General features: G+C 38.7%; 2 protein-coding genes, 1 long non-coding RNA gene and 1 pseudogene across 3 annotated transcripts; 1 reads left to right on the forward strand and 3 right to left on the reverse strand.

The window, feature by feature from the left end:
- Positions 1-13: 13 nt before the first annotated feature.
- Positions 14-12,147, reverse strand: LOC121790593 (THO complex subunit 1-like; the record flags this gene model as incomplete). Its single annotated transcript, XM_042188778.1, has 12 exons — positions 12,130-12,147; positions 4,702-4,785; positions 4,471-4,545; positions 3,899-3,992; positions 2,639-2,784; positions 2,420-2,491; positions 1,681-1,753; positions 1,528-1,593; positions 1,397-1,430; positions 399-483; positions 190-315; positions 14-91 (listed from the first exon to the last, which is right to left on the reverse strand). Coding segments are annotated over exons 1-12 (936 nt in total), but the record flags the coding sequence as incomplete, so codon positions are not given.
- On the forward strand, positions 5,141-7,058 carry LOC121790590 (serine/threonine-protein phosphatase 7 long form homolog). Its single transcript, XM_042188776.1, has 3 exons — positions 5,141-5,248; positions 5,689-6,705; positions 6,786-7,058. The coding sequence occupies exon 2, from the start codon at positions 5,694-5,696 to the stop codon at positions 6,651-6,653; it is 960 nt and encodes a 319-aa protein (XP_042044710.1). The 5' UTR covers positions 5,141-5,248; positions 5,689-5,693; the 3' UTR covers positions 6,654-6,705; positions 6,786-7,058.
- LOC121790591 lies at positions 8,549-9,349 on the reverse strand. Its single transcript, XR_006048298.1, has 2 exons — positions 8,807-9,349; positions 8,549-8,711 (listed from the first exon to the last, which is right to left on the reverse strand). It is a non-coding gene; the product is annotated as an uncharacterized LOC121790591 (long non-coding RNA).
- A 2,288-nt stretch (positions 12,148-14,435) lies between the features above and the next one.
- LOC121790592 lies at positions 14,436-18,668 on the reverse strand (annotated as a pseudogene).
- Positions 18,669-20,171: the final 1,503 nt, after the last annotated feature.

The following is a 20,171-nucleotide window of genomic DNA, read 5'->3' on the forward strand; positions in this document are numbered from 1 at the left end:
ATTAAAAAGGGAGAGAAAGAAGTACCTTTAAGTAATCAAACAAAATAAGGCACTGAACCAGAATATGTCTTCGAAAACTTGGATCTTTTAACTGTAATAAGCCGAGAATGAGAGAATACTCATTATAAAATTAATCTGTTTAAAGCAGGTTGCCATACTAAAAAAACTCCTATCTTGCACGACTCCCACCTCCAGACCCATTAGATTACTGCTGGTGAGATATTTTATACTGAAGTTTGACGCTTCATCCTCAAGGTTAATAGCACTGCCATCTTCATCCCTCAGAGGTTGAGCCTCAAATGTATTCAACACAACCTAAATATCCAGATTTGAGAAAGCATGGTGAGCAATTCATCTATTTTGCAGGATGTTAAGACAACTCCAGTAAAAGAATTTACCATCAAACTAGAAGTAAATTTTTGCCACTTTGTAACGGTGGAAGCAAGAGAAGCAGGATTGGAAAAGGATTCCTGGATAGCAAAGTGAAACATCAATAGTGCACAGACCAATATTACAATAAAATAGCTTGGAGATGAAGCAAAGCGAATAGCTCTGGGCTAATATTTGGGGTGATTGAATTTCAATAGTATCGAAGAATTTCTTTATTTTCTTTACTACAAAAAAAATGTTATTCAGCGTATAATTGTTTAATATCATAAAAGTGCATAGTTTCCTTATGCGTAATTGGCATAATAAGTCATATTAAGTCACCACAAATAACAGTATACAGATCTCACAAGATACAAAGTCAAGTTATGCCTTCCACATTTTTATGAATGACAGGAGTTGACAAAAGGATAAGCTGCCAACATTTCCAAACTAGTGAACTGAATATCTTCATCACCACGCAAAACATCTTAATTAAGCTTTGAATATGTGATAGTTGAAGGCATAAGTCAAAACAATATCTAGCCCATCCCACCATCACAAATTGAGAGAGGGTGACAATAATTTCCACAAATAAAAGTTAATAGGTTTACTTCATTGACAATTAAGTATCCAGCTTCTAGTTCTCATTTCAGTTATACTTCTCGCTATTCCAACATTATAAAAGTTGTTCACTAGCTGCCATAGGTAGATACGAGATTTTCACCAATGCAAGAAATTCTATGTCATTAATTGAATAAAAAAAACTACGTAATTCAACAGATATTTCAAAAGGATGACAACCAATTCTCCTTTGATTTTTTGTTTTCAAGTTTGGAAGTTCAGAAAACATCTACTCTGGTAGGTGACAAATAATGGTGAACTAATACATGTTTCCAGGCTAGACAAAGAACAGCAAATAAGTATAATGTTAAAACTAATGCACATTGCCAGGTAATTGTAAACTATTCGGAGTACAATGTTTTCAAACAATTAGATTTCACTCATGCCCACCAACCTGTAAACTCAAAAGGTTTTGTAAAAGTTGAAATCAATAGAACTACCTGAAAGTGGACAAGTCAATTTTAAAGGTTGATAGTTAGAACAAGATGAACTTGGAAACGGAATAGGAGACATTGGAAATTGAAAACAAAGGGTTACTTTCTGGGGCTTCTTTTTCATATTTGGTCTCATTTGACGTATTAAAAACTCCTTTGATATTGACAGCTGCCAGAAAGGGAGAGATGATAAATTAACTGGTGAAAAAAATAAATAAAAGCAATGGAGCAACTACCTATTGCCAGCAAAAACTACCTGAACGTTCTGATAATGGGAAAAAATGAGCAAGAAACATAATAATTCGTCCACAGAACACAACATCATTTGCCTGCAAGCCCATTTACATAAATATAAGTATTTCAGATTCAGACATAACAAATATTATGATGTAGAAAGTCATTATGCTGAACAGAGTGTAACAAGATATCATGGAAAGCTAGGATTACAGTGCATTTGCAGTGATTTAAAATTTTACCACTTGTAGTTGAAACATTCTGCCGACTGCCAAAAGTTAATAGAATTTCATTTAACAAGCTTTCAGTATAATGCAAGTCCTAAATGTAAATGCACATCCGCCTCCTGTAAAATCCAAATCTGACTCCACAGCCTGATCCTCGAATTAGTTTTTTAACAGAAACAACAAGAAACTACACCTGATACTTTAATTGCCAAATAGTAAGCAAGCATGAAGAAAGAGGAAAATTACAGAGGAAAAAGCAAGAAGTATTATGCATTTATATCCTAGACCATGTTGCTCAATGCTCATATAGTCAACTTTGTTCTACGTATGGAGAAGATCCAATGTCGTTATGTTATATATTAGACAGCTAAGTTTCTGAGAGCTACATAAATCTTGATATTAAGAAAATATCATCTAGATTATTTACAAGAAGTGAAGTATGGCTGAGAGAGGAACGCAACATTCCAACCGAAAAATTACACAGAGTTCTCAATAATCTATAAATAAACATAATGATTAAACAAGAGATCGAACCTTTGATAGACGACGAAGTAGCTGATTGCATGTTCTCAGCATAACAAGCTTCCCTCTGGCAAAGAGCTCTGGCTATGTAACACATAAAATAAAAGCATAAAATTGTGGGGGTAGAACAGGTAACAAATCCAGGAAGAAGAGAAATGTTTGTAAGATGCTGATACATGACTCATGAGGTAGAATGTACAGAAGCAATACCACAAGTATAATGAAGCCTACCTTGCCAAGAATGTCTTGTTTACTTTCAATGTACCCAAAAATGTCTTCGCAGTTCCTCATTGTAGACATCTCTGTCAAATCTTCCAAAAGCTGGAAAATCATGCCACCTTCAATATGTTCTTTCTCACAGAGGTATAATACAATGTCTACAAGGAAGAACAATAGCACAAAAGATTAGAAAGCGGTAAGAAAAGCAAGGTATCTTGATCTTTCTTTGGGTATAATTCAGATTTTAGAAGCAATAACTCCATCCTTAATCACCTACAATGGTTCATGGTTGAAATTTAGTTGGAAAGATTCCACATTGCCAAAAGAAAAGGAAATAGTGAGCAGGCAGAAAGTAGTTCAAGAACAGAGTAAACAGAAGCAGGGGAAATCAAATAAATATGTAAACACTATACACACCAAGAATTGCCGGCTTTATCTGAAATTAAAGTTTTCTAGCAATCAAATTAGATTAAAAATGCTAGTATGTCCTTCCATAGGAGAGCAGAACATATAATTTGGCAAATGCCACTTCAAGGAATATATGTTAACACAGCGCCATCATTGCCATGGGAAAGCAAAAGAACAATATTCCAAAGTTCAGTATTCGTTTTTTTCAATTAGTCTAGTTTTCCAGTCCCCTCAAACTCATTTTCCACCATCACATTTTGAGCCGCAACTTATTGAGCAGTTCTTGCACACATCTTCTTACAATACTAGTTGTTTGGGTATGACGATATGGTAAAATTTAAACTTTTCTTCTGTCAATTATGCAATGGCAACTTTAGTCCTCGAAAGACTAAGACTTGGTATCATCTTTTTGTGTGCTAAGGCAGCGAGTCCTTAAAGTGACTGACGTAAACAAAACCCACTTTTCACATGCTAACATTGTTAAGACAATGAAATCCTGATAGAACTTCACTCATCGCTAGCTTAGCCTTACACCATCTCTTAGCTAAAACCTAAATTAGCAGCATTTAGTTATTAAACCAGTTCTTTTTGTCACCCATATTTTCCAGATTAAAAAGTGCCAGAGCAGATGAGCAACAACTTGGAGAAAAATTTATAACTTGATATAAGCAAGTACTTCCTATCTTAAAACCCAAATATTGTCCATATCTTAAGATAATATAAGGACAAAATGGACTCCTTCAGCTAACACAACTATCATCCTTACATCTCCCTGTAAACTCACTGGACTATCCAGCAGAGAGAAAAAGAAGCTACCAAAATCCTTACACAAAGCAGAATGTTAAAAATTAAAAACACACTCACCAAGAAGACGAGGAATTTGACCAGGACGTGCATCCTCATCAGCTATGGATTGACCAAATAGCATAATTGCCTCACCTGACTGAACTGCATCTGACTGCAACAAAATGGTAGAGCATGTAAACGTTCAATTTATATTGACCACTCATACACACCACACCAATTAGAATGGCTGCCTAGACCTCGAACGTAAATTCATTAGAACACAAGCTAGTGTTTCTAATCAATTGGACATGTTTTCTCTGAGTTACAATTCACACACAAGCACCGGAAATGACTTAAACCCACAACCCATTGGTTTGAGAGGAAGCGTCTAACCAACTAAGTTGCAATTCATCGTCCAATTGCACATATTTCAACATTACATAAGTTCCAATATTTAAGTTGTCAACACTAACGGCCGGTCAATAGCTTTTGTCTAGATTAAGTTGTATTTAGTACCAAAACTCCACACGATGTGTACCAATTAGCAACTGAAAGTCTCAAAACATCAAATTTCAATCACCAACACTAGCAATTCCTGGTCGAAAATGTTTAGAAGTAGAGAATATACTAAGACAGGAATGTGGTGTTACCACAAGTTCTTGAAGCAAAGTCCGCAGAATATTCTCCAACAGCATATTTTCATCTTGAACGAGTTTCACTTGCTTCTGCAAGGAACATAAAATACACTCAATACAAACAGCTAAAATACAATTCCATGAAAAAATCGAAAACAAAAGTAAAACTAGTTTTTGGGGGTTTCCCCTGAATTAGTTGGATTCATCAACTCACAACATTCAAATTAATGTATTTCTGCTTCGAACCTGGGGTTTTATAACTTGCTGCACAGTCTGGAGAGCGAAATCTTGAGGCGGCCCTGGATGCAGAATTGCCTTCCTGAATAAATCCTGGCGCGCACAGGGTTTTTTCTATTTTTGTTCTAAAATAGAACTTAGATTCCTCGTTTGTTCAAGCGTTTTTTTTTTTTCCGGATTTGGGAGAGACGCATGACCCTCATGCGTCTCTTTTTAATGAGACGCATGATCGTCATGCGTCTTTCATAGAGACGCATGAGGGTCATGCGTCTCTATTTTTTTTTCGTTTTTTTTAAACGACGCATGAAGGTCATGCGTCTTAGGTATAGACGCATCTCTCTCATGCGTCTGTTGTTTTTTAAAATATAATAGACGACGCATGAGCGTCATGCGTCTTAGGTAGAGACGCATGAGGCTCATGCGTCTCTATGTCGAATTAAATCAGTTCCGCGAGAGGCAGAAGGCAGAATACACGCGAGAGAGAATTCTGATAGGCGACTTCCGGCGATTCCTTGGCGATTTCTTAGCGAATCCGACGATTTCCTCTCTTTTTCCGGTAAGTTTCATTCAATCCTTCAACATTCCTTCCTTATTTGTTGTTAATTTGCATAGTTTGTTTAGATTTCCCCTAATTTTTGTAAATTAGGGTTTATAACAAATTGCTCAATTTTATCCGATTTTTTGGTGTTTAGTTAATTGTAATGGATTTTAGTGGCTAAATTCATTCTATTGTATAGTTATTCATATATTAGAGATGCTTGGTGTTGTGATTTTGGTTGATATTGAAGAATAAAGTATAGGTTGAATTGCATATTTTAATTTAACCTTCTAATTTAGTAGCTATATGTAAATTAGGCCTTATAAAGCATGAATGGTGTTGAATTGGAGTGAATCAATCATTTGATTTATGATTTGTTGTTATTTTGAAGATGAATTTGAATGGATATGTAATTTGTGTTGTAATTTGTAATTGTTGTTTTGTGAATTTGTACTTAGATTAGATGGAGACTTCAAGTTCTAGTGAGCAATTATTATATGGACCCGAAGACCCGTCCTTGCTAAATTTACAGAAACATCACATTTCACATAAACTCATGAAAGAGGGCACAACCCAAGTATTTAAAGTCCGAAGGACAGAAAGCAAGACTTGGGACGTCGAAATTCACGAGAATGTTAGATATTGGCTTGACGTCTTTGGTTTCAAAGGCGTGATCGATTGTGGGAAGCCCATGAAGGTGGACAACGAGCTGATCACGGCGTTGATTGAGCGTTGGAGACCGGAGACGCACACTTTCCATCTACCGATCGGTGAGGCGACGATCACCTTGGAAGATGTGCAAGCCATTTGGGGCTTGAGGGCGGATGGTCGCGTTTTCACAGGGCGTGACTATCATGACAACTTTTCAGACTGGACCAGCAAGTGCCGCGATCTGTTGGGATGGATACCAGATACTTCCACAGAGACAAAGCAAGGCGGTTTGCTGATGACCGCACTGATCAACCAGACAAGGATGCCTCTGGGTGATGACCTACCTATGTACGTATACATCCAAAGGGCACGTATCCATGCCCTAATTTTATTAGGAGGTCTCATTCTACCGGACACCACGGGGTGTAAGGTGCCATTTATGTGGTTGAATGGGCTTGGGGATCCAGAAGAGGTGAAGAATATTAGTTGGGGAAGTGCGGCATTGGCCTACCTTTATCATTATCTGTGCGAGGCTTCCATGGATAAGAGAAAAGAGTTGGGCGGGCCTATGATGCTTCTGCAGCTATGGGCGTGGGAAAGAATGCCCACATTGAGGCCTGCGTTCATTGGACCAGTTGTACACGAGCCATATACACCATGTGGCGCCAGGTATATATCTAAATATTTATTTATTAATTTATATTGGATTATTTGCTTACATCAAATATATGTACAGGTGGAAAGGAACAACGCAGATAGGAAATGCTCCTAGACATTCGGTTGAGCATTATCGTGACCAAATATCTCTGATTAGACCTGGCCAGGTGAGTATTATTTCGGTTTAGACTTCATTTATGAACTTATTACGGAATTATTCAGTGGCATTTGCATTGCTGTTTTGTAGTTTATCTGGACGCCATACGCACATTGCATACTGCCTGACTACTGCAATGATGTGACTGGATGCTCTCTGTGCGAGACCTACTTGGTATGTTGGGCCTATGTCGAGGCCCATGAGCCTGGACGAGTGCGACGACAGTTCAATCGGTACCAGGATATACCGCAGAATGTAGACAGGATGCTAAGGAACGCCGATCATTTAGGCAAAAATGATCGGCGTGGTAAGAAGGGCAACAACTGGGCAACCACGCATCAGTTCTACATTGGGGAGTGGGACATGAGGTACGAAAGGTTCCAAGCTGCCGAATACGCCGCACCAATGTCTTTGGATATTCCCATGAGCCCGGTTATATGGCGTGGTATAACAGAATTACAGTGACGTACATGACTCGGCCTGGGGCACGGGCCACTGCTGGGATGAATGAGTCGGCTGCTTCGATGCGACTATTTGTAAGTTTGTTATATTAAACTATATGCTTTCATGTGATATAGATTGTTTCTTATTGATATTGGTATCATTTTTTGTCTAGGTTGAGGCTTTTCAGAGGGTTTTCCATTTAACTACGGAAGACGAAATGGACCCCCGAGTGCGCCAGATTCGAGAAATTGTTAGGACTACCCTCGAAGATACGAACAACGGTGATGTCATGGAGTACCCCGCTTCTCAACATCAGGATGTGGTCATGCCGTACCAAGAAGAAGTAGTTCCACGGCGTCGTGGAGCGCGTGGTGTTCGGACTGGGGGACACGGCTACACAAAGCAGTTTAGGATGTCTCAGGCGCCTCCCGATTATGTAGCACCAGAGGCGCAGTATCAAGAGCATGACCCACCCCAGTGGTATTCACACCCGACGCATGAGTCTCAGTCGCAGTGGGACCGTCCACTGCATTCTCCAAGCCAGCCTGAGCCCGATTGGAATCGTCGCCCATATTCACAAAGCCAAGACATGTCGCAATGGAGTGGGGCCCGAGCGTCGGTCGATTCATTCTTCCAGAATTATCAGGTCATGCCTCCTGTACAAGCTGAAGAAGAAGACGATGATGAAGAAGAAGATGACAATATTGTCGAGGCACATGAGGAAGAAGACGTTGTTCATAGCATCCATGGCCAACCTCGTCCAGCTGCGGAGGGTTCATCACGCAGCGGGGTTGGGAAGCTCGTGAGCAAAGTGTACAAGAGACTATCTTCGAGGAAGAACAAGGGGATTGAACCGGCTAAGTACACTCCGTCGTCGTATAAGTAGCATGAAGAATGATGATATTTGGATATCTACGTTATTGTTTGGTGCTCAAATTCATGTTAATGTTTCTATGTTGATGAATTAATCATGTTTCTATTCTATTGAAAAGTCTTAATTGAATATTAATAGATTACTATTAATGAATAACTAAATAGTTTATTAATTATGTGTTATAAATATAATTAAAGTAGGTAAATGTGAAAATAATCCGAAAACGCCCGATCGGGCGAAATTAGTAAAATAGAATCGCCCGATCGGGCGAACTCTCTGTATTCTGCAGTCTGCAAGTTAGAGGCGCATGAGGATCATGCGTCTCTCCCTAAGACGCATGAGCTTCATGCGTCTTAGGAAGAGACGCATGATCCTCATGCGTCTCTAACTTGCAGGCTGGCAGAATACAGAGAGTTCGCCCGCTCGGGCGATTCTATTTTACTAATTTCGCCCGATCGGGCGTTTTCGGATTATTTTCACATTTACCTACTTTAATTATTCAGTGGAGTTGAGACAAATAATTTCCATTTTCCAATAGTCCGAAACACAAGTTTAGATTTAATTGGCAGATACACAGAAACAACGTTTCATAGAAACTACACAAAACAAATTAACTACAGTGCTAGTGACATATAGAACAAACTACAATTCATCATAACACATCTCTTCTCCTGCTAAGTCCTCTTTGTCTCAAGCTCCTAAACAAAATAAAAACAAAGAAAGTTATCTTCTTACTTCATGCATACAAAGGTAAATTAAATATATAAAATCAATCATTGAGAAGGAAAAATACCTGCACTGCAGATGTCAACAATTTAGTCGGTGAGGATCCTACATAACACGACCAACTGTGCAATTTCTACGGTCATGGCCCTCTACACCGCAATTCCTGCACTTGCGGGAAGCTCTCGGTTCATCTTCCTCGCGGACATCCATTTGATTAGGAATCCTCCTTGTTCTGCCTCGTCCACGCTTTCGCGGAAGCAACTGCTCTGGTGTGATACGTAATTTCCATCCAGGATTTGCCCAATAGTCTTCGTGTCTTGGTGCTTGAAATGAGACACCATAGTACTGTGCTTCCCACGTAGCTTTGTGGTTGTGTTTATCAATGAGTTCAAACATAGAGTTACCTCGATCTCTGGCAACAGTGCACGCATGGGAACAAGGAACTCTCCACATCTGCCACTTCCCACAACTGCACTTTGAATCCATAAACTCGACGTCTTGTCTGTTATTGCCCTTTGCCTGTCCCTTTTCAACACGGGGACGACTTCGAACTTGGTAATGACCTTTTTCTCGGTCAAGTACTGAACAGTAATGCATTTGCCCCTTTGCATCATACGCAACAAGTTTGTCCCTCGCCCACGGGGTCAACCGACCTTCGGTATGTTGTATTTCTGTCTTTCTCTCTGCCCACCATTCCACTGTTCTCCAAAATGTCAGATCAACCAAAGCTCTAATAGGTAGCTCTCTTATACCTCTCAACACGTTGTTGTAGCTCTCTGACATGTTTGTTGAGGGCACCCCCCATCTCAGTTCATCATCGTAACAAAGAGACCAGTTCTCTTGTTTGGCTTTGTTGAGCTCGTGTATCGCAACAAGACTTTCCTCCCGTAGTGCACGTCGCCGTCGCACGTACTTGCGTACTTGAGTTGTGACCCCAATGCCCATATCATGCCTTTCGCTTTACCTCCCTTACCCTTAAGTTTAGTCAAGATATTTTTCCTCACATGGATCAAACAAAATTTGTGGTGACATATCGGCGGCTTTTTCCATTCATCAGAACGCATAGCCTTTAGGATTCCTTTATGCCTATCCGAAATGATGCACACCTCCCTTTCGTACTTCACCACATGGATTCTGACATGATCCAAAAACCACTCCCAGCTGTCGCCAGTTTCTTCATCGACAACAGCATATGCAACAGGCAGACATCTCTTGTTAGCATCAACACCACAAGCAACAAGAAGCTTACCTTTAAATCTTCCTCGAAGGTGAGTCCCGTCTATTGTTAAAACGGGTTGGCACTCCTGGAAAGCATGTATAGCAGGCCCAAGTGCCCAGAACACATAATAGAAGACTTTAGTACGGCCCTGGCTCAACAACTCGTTGTGCCTCCACTCAACGATTGTGCCTGGATTCCTATACTGCAGTTCAAGCATGTAGCCTGACAAATCCCTAAATGACTCCTCCCATCCACCAAATACAATCTCTAAAGCCCTTCTCCGTGCATACCATGCCTTCTTATAACTGATTACCACATGAAATTTGTCATGAACAAAATTTCTTACGGCTGCGGCACTGAACTCGGCATTTTTAAGCAACTGATGTCGAATACACAAAGCAATCATTGGTGATGAAAAGTTAGCATGTCCTCTATCATTACGATGGCCTTCACAACTATGTCGTCCACACCACTTCCTAATCTCCCACATATCATCATGGGCCATGTGTGTAACAGAAACTTTCCACCGACATTCATTCGCTTTATCAGCGTCGGTCTCGCTGATAATAGCTGTCCCATCTTCTGTCCTCCCTGCCGGATATTTGCACACGGCATGCCACCTTCTTACTTTGCTCTCAACCACCCTAAATTGCCGGTGTTGCCTCAAACTCCACATAGTAATAGCAGTCTTCACATGCAGTTTGCTATCAAATTTTGTTCCTGCATTAATCCGATATGGGTGTTCTTCATCCCAGTACATGGTACTGCGTTCATTACCAACTTCAGGTACCTCAGAAGGACCACTAGGCAGTCTGCGAAAATATTTCAACCCGGTGTGAACGTATTCTGGAAGTGGTTGTTCACCTTGCACGACGGGTTTATACACTACCTCCTCATCACTAGAGTCAGCACCAGAATCATCACTTAAAATCTCATCAGACGAGGATGACGACAATTCTGGATCATCAAGGTCTCTTCGTACAACATGAACATCATCATGCTCTTCTACATTCTCTTGAGTATTCAATCCAACATCAGCAGCATCTGCAACATCTGTTTGCTCATTCATACCGCAATCCATGCTCAAAGGTTCAAACCTCGTAGATGATCCAACACCATGATCAACAATTGGTGGGATGAAGGCATTTCCAACATACGAATACTCAACAAATAATTCAATATGTCGAGTAGAATTTAGAGCCGCATTGAACATATAAAACACACTTTGATCACTGTCAACCGCAGTACATACATAACTCGTACCGGTACCCAAGAAACAATGCCTCCAAGATATTTCGATGAAGTGTTGGTTTGAATCTATTCTTATCTTAACACATATCATTGCAACTAATTCAGATAATGAGACACATGAATCCAATACGATGGAAGCTCTCGCACGAGGAGGATCATAACAAATACCCACTTGAGGAAGTTGATATATTCTACCACCCCAATATAAACTCACGTATACTTGCATGATTTCTGCAAAAATATATATACAAACCAACAACAATTAAAGACAATTTTTTTCATTAAACCCTAATATAGTAAGTATACAAAAGATTTATCAAAACCCTAATAATATGCAAATAAACAACAAATACGAGAACAATGTTGAAAAATTGAAGGAAACTTACCGAAATATGAAGGGAATCGCCAAGAAATCGCCAAGGAAATCGCCAAGGAAATCGCACGGGTTGTCTTCCTCTCTTTCTCTCGCGTATTCTGCCTATGCTGCCGTGGGAACTGATTTAAGCAAGTTAGAGACGCATGAGCCTCATGCGTCTCTACCTAAGACGCATGACGCTCATGCGTCGTCTATTATATTTTAAAAAACAACAGACGCATGAGAGAGATGCGTCTATACCTAAGACGCATGACCTTCATGCGTCGTTAAAAAAAAAAAAAAAAATAGAGACGCATGACCCTCATGCGTCTCTATGAAAGACGCATGACGATCATGCGTCTCATTAAAAAGAGACGCATGAGGGTCATGCGTCTCTCCCAAATCCGGAACAAAAAAAAACGCTAGAACAAACGAGGAATCTAAGTTCTATTTTAGAACAAAAATAGAAAAAACCCGGCGCGCACATAAACCAATCGGTATATATTAATTTGAAAATGAACAAACGCCAAAACGTAAGTAGATGGCTATGAAGAGGCGCAATCACCATTTGAAGTAGGGGAATCTGAGTAGAAAACAAGAGCACAAATCATTCACAAAGAGTGCATCCGCAGCGGTGGAGAGACTCGGCTATGAATTCATTTTCTTATACTCACTGTATTTGTATTTGTATCGTTTAAAAAGTAGTGATGGAAGTATAAAATTCACCACCTTAAATTCGAAAATTTACCATTGTTTGTGTCCCTCTTAGGTCTGTTTGATAAAATTAAAATTAAAATTAAAATTAAAATTAAAATTAAAATTAAAATTAAAATTAAAATTAAAATTAAAATTAAAATTAAAATTAAAATTAAAATTAAATATCTATTTGGTAAAATGAAGTAATTAATACAAAATTAAATTTGAAGGAATTACACACTCTCATTAAATACAGACGTTCTGAATAAACATACAGTACAACTAGAATATCTATTTTCTCACTCATCATTTAATTGTTTCTATTTCATTACCCATATCACTCGTGTTTTTAATTATTGATGTAGAAACTGCTTCTGGTATGTTGACATCAAGAAGATACCTATAAGGCTACAACTGTTAACACTAGAACCATCATCGTCAAAATACCGACACTACCATTGTGTGCGCGCATTGTTTATAGTGTGTGTTGGTGTGTAATGTCTGTATCCAATGTGCGGATTGTGTCTAGAGTTGCCAACTGGGCCGGGCTGGTCCAGGCTCGGCCCACCAGTAAAATGAAACGGGTTTGGGCTCTAATTGGGCCATTTTGAAAACCCAGGCTCAGGACCATCTGAAGCCCAACCCAGACACAGCCCAGGCTCGGGCCCATCAGAGGCCCGCCTTCTATAATTAGTTTTTTAATGTAATTAGGTGATTAAGAACTAATAATGGTATATTTCTCTATTTATGCATGTCATATTGTGCACGAGACATGTTAATTTTGTTTATATCATTTAAATTTTTTGGATGTCTCCGAATGGGCTCAAACAACAATAGTTTAATATCAACATAAGTTTCCAATCAAATCATGAATGCAACATTCAATCTTGAATACATCGAATTTTTTTCTTATATTTTTTTATCCAAGATGTAAAAAAGATAGTTTTGAAGTTTAACTTTAAGAATATTATGTATTCAAACTTTAAAATTTGATGAATAATTATAGAATTATTTTAATTTGTTAGTTAGTTCATATACTTGTAGTTTTATAAATATAACATCAACTCATATGTTAGCATCTCCTAACAAAACTAACAATATTGGTTATTCCATTAGTTATACACTTACTTTTAAATAGAATAAAGAACATGAAAAATATTGTTAATACAAAGTCAATCAATGAACTTAAGCACATTATTTAAATTTAGATTTAGTTAATGAGATATAAATACGGAGTACAAGTTATATGTTTTATTTTTGCATATAATACATTTAGCATATCTTTAAAATACATAAATAAAAAAATTAAACAAAGCTCAGCCAAGCCCAGGCCCACATGGCAAGTGGACCTGGGTTGGGCCGGGCTTAGAAAAATTAGGAAAGCCCAGCCCAGCCCACCTTAGACATGGGCCCGGCCGGACTGGGCCTCAATATAAGCGGGTTGCGGCGGACCTGGGCCGGCCCGACCCAGATTTAGGGGGCGGGAGGGGCCGCACCGGAGAGCTTATTTGTCCTTTATAATCAAGCTAGAAAATACAATGTACACCCTTCCGATCGTTTAATATTGTTGTTCAATACATTTCACAAAGAATGAACTAGCCTATTAGAAAATTTACAGTGTCACACTCGTGCGATGCACAACCCCATTCATGTTGTAAGTTCGAAACCTAGAATCGAGAGCATATAGATTTTTTCATAATATTGATAAACATTTATTAATAATTACATCCGTATTTAGAAACAAAATCATAAACTGCATAAGTTTTACAACGATTTAAACGAATTCCCTTTCTTCTACTCCCTCCGTCCCCCAAATTTTGTCATAGTTTGACCGGACACGGGTTTTAAAAAATGTGATGGAAAGTGAGTTGAAAAGTTAGTAGGATGTGGGTGCTACTTGTAAAGTATTAGTTTTATAATAAAATGTGAGTGAGAATAAGTTAGTGGAATGTGGGGTCCATAACAAAAAATGGTAAAAAGTAAAATGTGACAAATTTTATGGGACGGACGAAAATGGAAAAATGTGACAAAATTTCATGGGACGAGGGAGTAATTAAAAAGACACCTTTGAAATATTGAAACCCTGGTAAATGTACTTGCATTTACGTCTAGTCTAACCTGTAAAGAAAATCTTACAGTATTTATTAATTAAAACAATATTTGTGCTACACTCAAATGAACAAGTACCAAAAGTTGAATTAGTTTATGCCACCGATTTATACATTTTCATCGACCAACCAACGATGAAAGAAACACTTGTTTTTAATTGACAAACTCGAAAAAAAGCATTAGTTCTCTCCGTATCAAAAGTCATCCGAGCTTATTTCCGTAAAACACAAAAGCATCACATCAATTGATGGGATCAGGCTGCATGGCTTTCTGGACTATTTCGGTTTGCTCTTTTGTGTGAACTTGGGTAAAGCCAGTGGCTGTGGCAGCGGACAAAGCACGCCCTATGTGCTCGCAGCTTTCATCGTACTGCCAAGATGAGATGCGATGTAGTTGTATGCCCCCATGTTCATTGGCTCTTCCTGGCACCACACAACTTCCGCATCTGAAATAATGATTTGGTTAGAATTTATCAAGTAAATATCCATAGATGAAAAACTATACTTAGTACTACTTGGGACATGTACTTGGATATCTTTTAAGTTCACGATTCGACGAGATCGTATGGGAAGGGACAAAGCTGCTCCACCCTACAGATTGCCACATCCTTCGCACCAGCCTTCGTCAAGCTCATAATACACCTGCAAACAAGATTCAAATATGAAGACAAAAGTAACAGGAACAAATTGAAGTATAACTTCACACCTTTCCAGAGCAAAGAACCAGGCGTCTTATGCCCTCTTCAAGATCGGAGTGATTATTTTGGTCCTTTATTAGGCGTTTAAACCTGGTTCCTTGTGTGTCAAAGCCTTGGTGTCCTTGAACATCATCAAACTCGGATAAATTAGATTTGCAGTCCTTGTGACGTAGCAAGTTCTTTGGTGACATTACAATGAGAGGTTTACGGAACTCCCTATGTATCTGCAACACGAAAGATATAGAATGAGAGGACGCGTCTTTCTCTAATTGCACATATTGTAGTTAAATATGCTTATCTGTCGCCTCAGGACGTGTAAATAATTTGCAGGTGTAGTTACATTCACCAACTGCCAGTTGCATTGCTGAATCTGTTTCCTGAGGGTTGCTTCCATCTCATCAGGTATGACAGATGGATGATCATCACTCATCTACAATACAACATGAAAGGTCAAGTTTACATCCCTGGAAAAAACAACAAGATATTATCTAGAAATATGAGAAGAATACATGTAGATGGAAATACAAGAAGAATATTAACGGGAGAAAACGATGAAGAAAAATAGCAATACCTGAAGGAAGCGTTCTAATCGTGCACTTGAGAGTTCTGGACCTTGGCCGTCATACCCATGACGAAGAAGGACAACTAGTCCAGTTTGCCGTAGCCATTTGGCCTCTCCACTGCTCACAAATTGGTCAAACATCACCTGAGCTCCATTGGAAAAATCACCAAACTGAGTTTCCCAGAGTACCAGAGAATTCGGATTTTCCATTGAATAGCCTAATTCAAACCCCAAAACTCCAAACTCGGAAAGGGAGCTGGATTCAGTGTCAATAATTCTTCTTAAGTAAATGATGAAAACCTGAAAAGCAACTAAATAAATGATGCATAGTCCAACAAATCAGCCAATGAAATGTCATACATGAGGAATAAATTCATTCTTACCCCAAAGAAAACTAGCTTAACAGCAGTCTTATGACTTGAATTTTTAGAAAATACTTACTAGTCCTGCAAATAATTTTGCATAGGTGACAGTATAATTTGGGCTAGAACTCCAACCATTTTACAGTTTATGTTAGCATAGTTGAAAACAATGTGTGAAGTTAGGGAAAAGAGATCATTATAGAGAAGTTTTAGTGCCAAGAGAACACAAATTCACTCAGAGCAATCCTAGTCCCAATAAAATGCATAACAGGAGCTTCATTCTGAATGCTCTTTAAATGCTTTGTCTCATTAAGATGAGACTACGATGTATTAGAAGTCTAATTAAACACAAAGGTCAAACAGTGCACATAAAAACACAGGAAGCAAGCATACTGACCAATATTACATGTTGCTTACATTAAACATCTCTTCGTGTTGGTTCATCATAACATGATCTAGAGGGCAGTATTTTTCCCCTGTTTCCTGGTCGTGAAGAACAGAATGCCTATGGCTGAAAGTACCTCGCTCAACATCCTGTCCACTCAACCTAACATGATTTCCCTCCACAATCAATGTTGCAAATTGTTCTCAATCATTTTTGCACGATCTTCAAAGATTCTCTTAACTGCTCTATGGGGTTTGAATTGTTCCGGAAGATTTGTGATAGCCTTGCCAACATTCTTCAAAATCTCTGGATTGACCCTGAAAACAGAAAAGGTTTAGTGTTTTGGAGTATAACTTATCTGAAAGTGTAAGTGAAGACATCACATTACCCAGTGTTACGAACATGGGAAAGCTGTTCAGGAGACTTGAACCCAGTCCAGTAAGCTGAAAACCAGTCCCTTTTTTGAGGCACACAGTCTTTGCTGGAAATAAATTCTTCATTGAGAATTGATGCGACTTTGTTGTTTATCCGATCAACATCTTTTTTTTACATCACCAGATTCCAGAAGCTTCTTTTGGTAAATCTCGAGTGCAGATGGGTGATTCCTTATAACCTATAATCTTTCAAGAAATTAGAAGCTGCCATAGGCTACTTGAAAGAAAAAACGACACAAGAATTAAATGAAGCTGAATTTCTACCGAAGTTGATTGGGAAAAAAATAGGAATAACAACATTTATAAAGTAGGAAATGAAATAAAGTGCATACCTTGTACATTTTTGGTTGAGTGAATGATGGCTCGTCAATTTCATAGTGGCCAAATCGACGGTAGCATACAATTTCATTGTATGAAAATTCTGACGCCATTCTGCAGCAAGTTCGCAGGCATTAACAACTGCTTCAACATCATCACCATTGACATGGAAAATAGGCACGCTAAGAGCTTTGGCAACATCTGTGCAATACTGAGAGGATCTTCCTGATCTTGGGTCAGTAGTGAAAGCCACTTGATTGTTCACAACGACGTGGATGGTCCCGCCAGTAGTATAGTTCGGAAGAGCACTAAGATGCAAGGTCTCATAGACAACACCTTGTCCAGCAAAGCTTCCATCACCATGAATCAAAATACCCAGGTTTTTTGTTCTGTCAACATCATTAGAGAAATATTGTTTGGCTCTAGTCTTTCCCACCACAACAGGGTCCACTGCTTCTAAGTGGCTGGGATTTGCAACCAAAGACAGGTGAATTCTCTTACCACCCCTTGTTGCGCGATCGTAAGAAGTGCCAAGATGATATTTGACATCACCAGTCCCAGTGTAAAGTCCAACTTCATCCAAAGGCTTTGTACCACCACTAAACTCATTGAAGATCTGTCGCAGAGGTTTCCGAACAACATTACCCAGAACAAGTTAATCTTCCTCTACGTGACATCCCAATTACAATGCTCTCCACTCCAAGATCTGCTGACCTATCAAACATTTCCTTCATACCAGGAATCAATGTCTCACAACCTTCAAGCCCAAACCTTTTGGCAGCAGTCCATTTGGCAGCCAAAAAATTCTCAAATTATGTACGCCATATGAGCCGGTCAAGGATCACCTCACGTCGTTTCCGACTATATTGAGTAGGTGTCGGAGTCTCAATTTTGTCTCTCAACCAATTACACTTTTCACGGTCTGCAATGTGCATGTACTCATAGCCTATGCTTCCACAATAAGCTTGTTCTAGTCTTTTCAATATCGCCCTTAACGTTTGCACAGGGTGGTTCTCAGACAAGAACACTGCCATTCTCCAAACACCAACGAAGAACTCTCTATCAAGATCAGCTTCTGAAAAACCATAAAGTGCTGGATCAAGATCATCGGGAATCGACCTCTCTTCCAAACCCAATGGATCTATCATGGCTTTCAAGTGACCATAAACCTGGTAAGATCTCACTAGTAACAACAGCCGCATACTCTCTTGAATTATTTGGCCAGAAAGGCCAGGAGATGTAGCTACCTGGCCGACAAAATTTCTGAAAAAATTGTCCCATGATTCATCCACACTATTGGGATTCTGCTCCCAGGCTCTCTGTAACTCCTCAAGATAAACACTACTCGTGCCGTGTAGAAAGCTATCACTCAACCTCTGGAGAGGAACAGGGCGAGGAACAGGCGAAGATTGAGCCTTTGATCTATAAACTGTAGCATGGAAATATCGACTCCGTTGAGGAGCAGCATAAGAACCAGCTTGAGATATAGTCCGTCTAACAGTGAGCTTCGCCACATTGGATCCCACTCTAAGCCACGCCATAGCTATTACAAAATCTAGTTAACAATGCAATATTTTGACGCTATTCCAATCAAATCAAGCGCTATCCACTGTCATTCTATCTCCGAAACACCCTAATCCAAAATAAAACGATGAAATTGAAAGCACATAAAAATCAAAATCTACAACGCACCATCTCATAATTCATTGGCACAATTCTAATGTATACCTATAGTCGTTCAACGTAAAGAAATGCACAAACGCAATGGAATCGATCATATATGTTTGCGAAAATTTCATAAAAAAAAGCATTACAGCGCAATCGATATATAGAACAGATCGAGTCATTGGGAAGAAATATTGGATCGAGTCGCTTGGAAATTTGGAATAGGTGGCGCAATAATATCATGCAGCATAGCAACAATATTTACAATGCAAATAAATGAGTATTTTCACAAATAAGTCAGCTATGAAAATAGCAATAAACGTAGAGTGTAGGGATTTAATACCTGAGAAGAAGAAAACAATGATCCAAGCGAATACTACCTAATCTGCTGCAATTACGTTCTTCATAAGATGTTTTCCAAAGCAAGCTCCTTTATAACATTTGTATTCCATTTTCGGTGCATTTCTTAGTACAAAGTCAAAACGCAATTTTTTTTACTATAATACTATCAGTAATAATGCCCCCAACATTTCCTTTAAATAAAGTTTTTTTTGCAAACTATATGGAGTATACATCCATTTTATAAAAAAAATGATTGGACAAAGAACTGTAGTGTTTTATAAATTTATCCCATGATAAAAAAAAAAGAAAAAAAAATTATGTATCCATAATTATGTTGGAAAATGCATTTAGATTAATGACTAGGAATCAATAGTATTTTGCAATTCCGCGGACACCGGAGTTCCGCGGATATCCGTCGCGACGTCCGTGCGGACGTCCGCCATTGCGTCGACTCCCACGGACGTCCCGATTATTGCATTAATTTTTATTTATTGTGGGAAGTCCATCGGGATGTCTTTGGGGATATCCGGCACTGTGCAGTGGGATATCCGTATGACGTGGCATTTGCAGTGTGATGTCCGTATAACGTGGCAGGAGGTGTTTTTGGAATGTCCGCCGGGACATCCGCACCATTGCTAATGCTCTAATATGATAATTTTTGTAGTTTTTCTGATATCAACATAATGTATTAAAAATATCAACACAATGATATACTCCATATATTTTAATACACGTACACAAAATTTTCAGCTCAGTTTTAGTGATATTGTACATGCATTATATTGACTTTTTAATGCATTTATTAATATAAAATCTGCTTATCAATATATACTAAAATTGAAAGAAAAATTAAAAAATTTCATCATCTGACCATTGTCGGAACAAATGCGATTTTGATCTTGTATAATCCATATAATTATCTTTAATTTGATATATTTTTATGAAAAATAATTTCAATCGAGATGAGTTACGTAGATTTAAAGTTTTAAGATGATTTTGAGGAGAGAGAAAGTGGTTATAACTGTCATATATAAGAA

The sequence above is a fragment of the Salvia splendens genome, unplaced genomic scaffold (assembly GCF_004379255.2).
Source record: "Salvia splendens isolate huo1 unplaced genomic scaffold, SspV2 ctg557, whole genome shotgun sequence".
Taxonomy (NCBI): domain Eukaryota; kingdom Viridiplantae; phylum Streptophyta; class Magnoliopsida; order Lamiales; family Lamiaceae; genus Salvia; species Salvia splendens.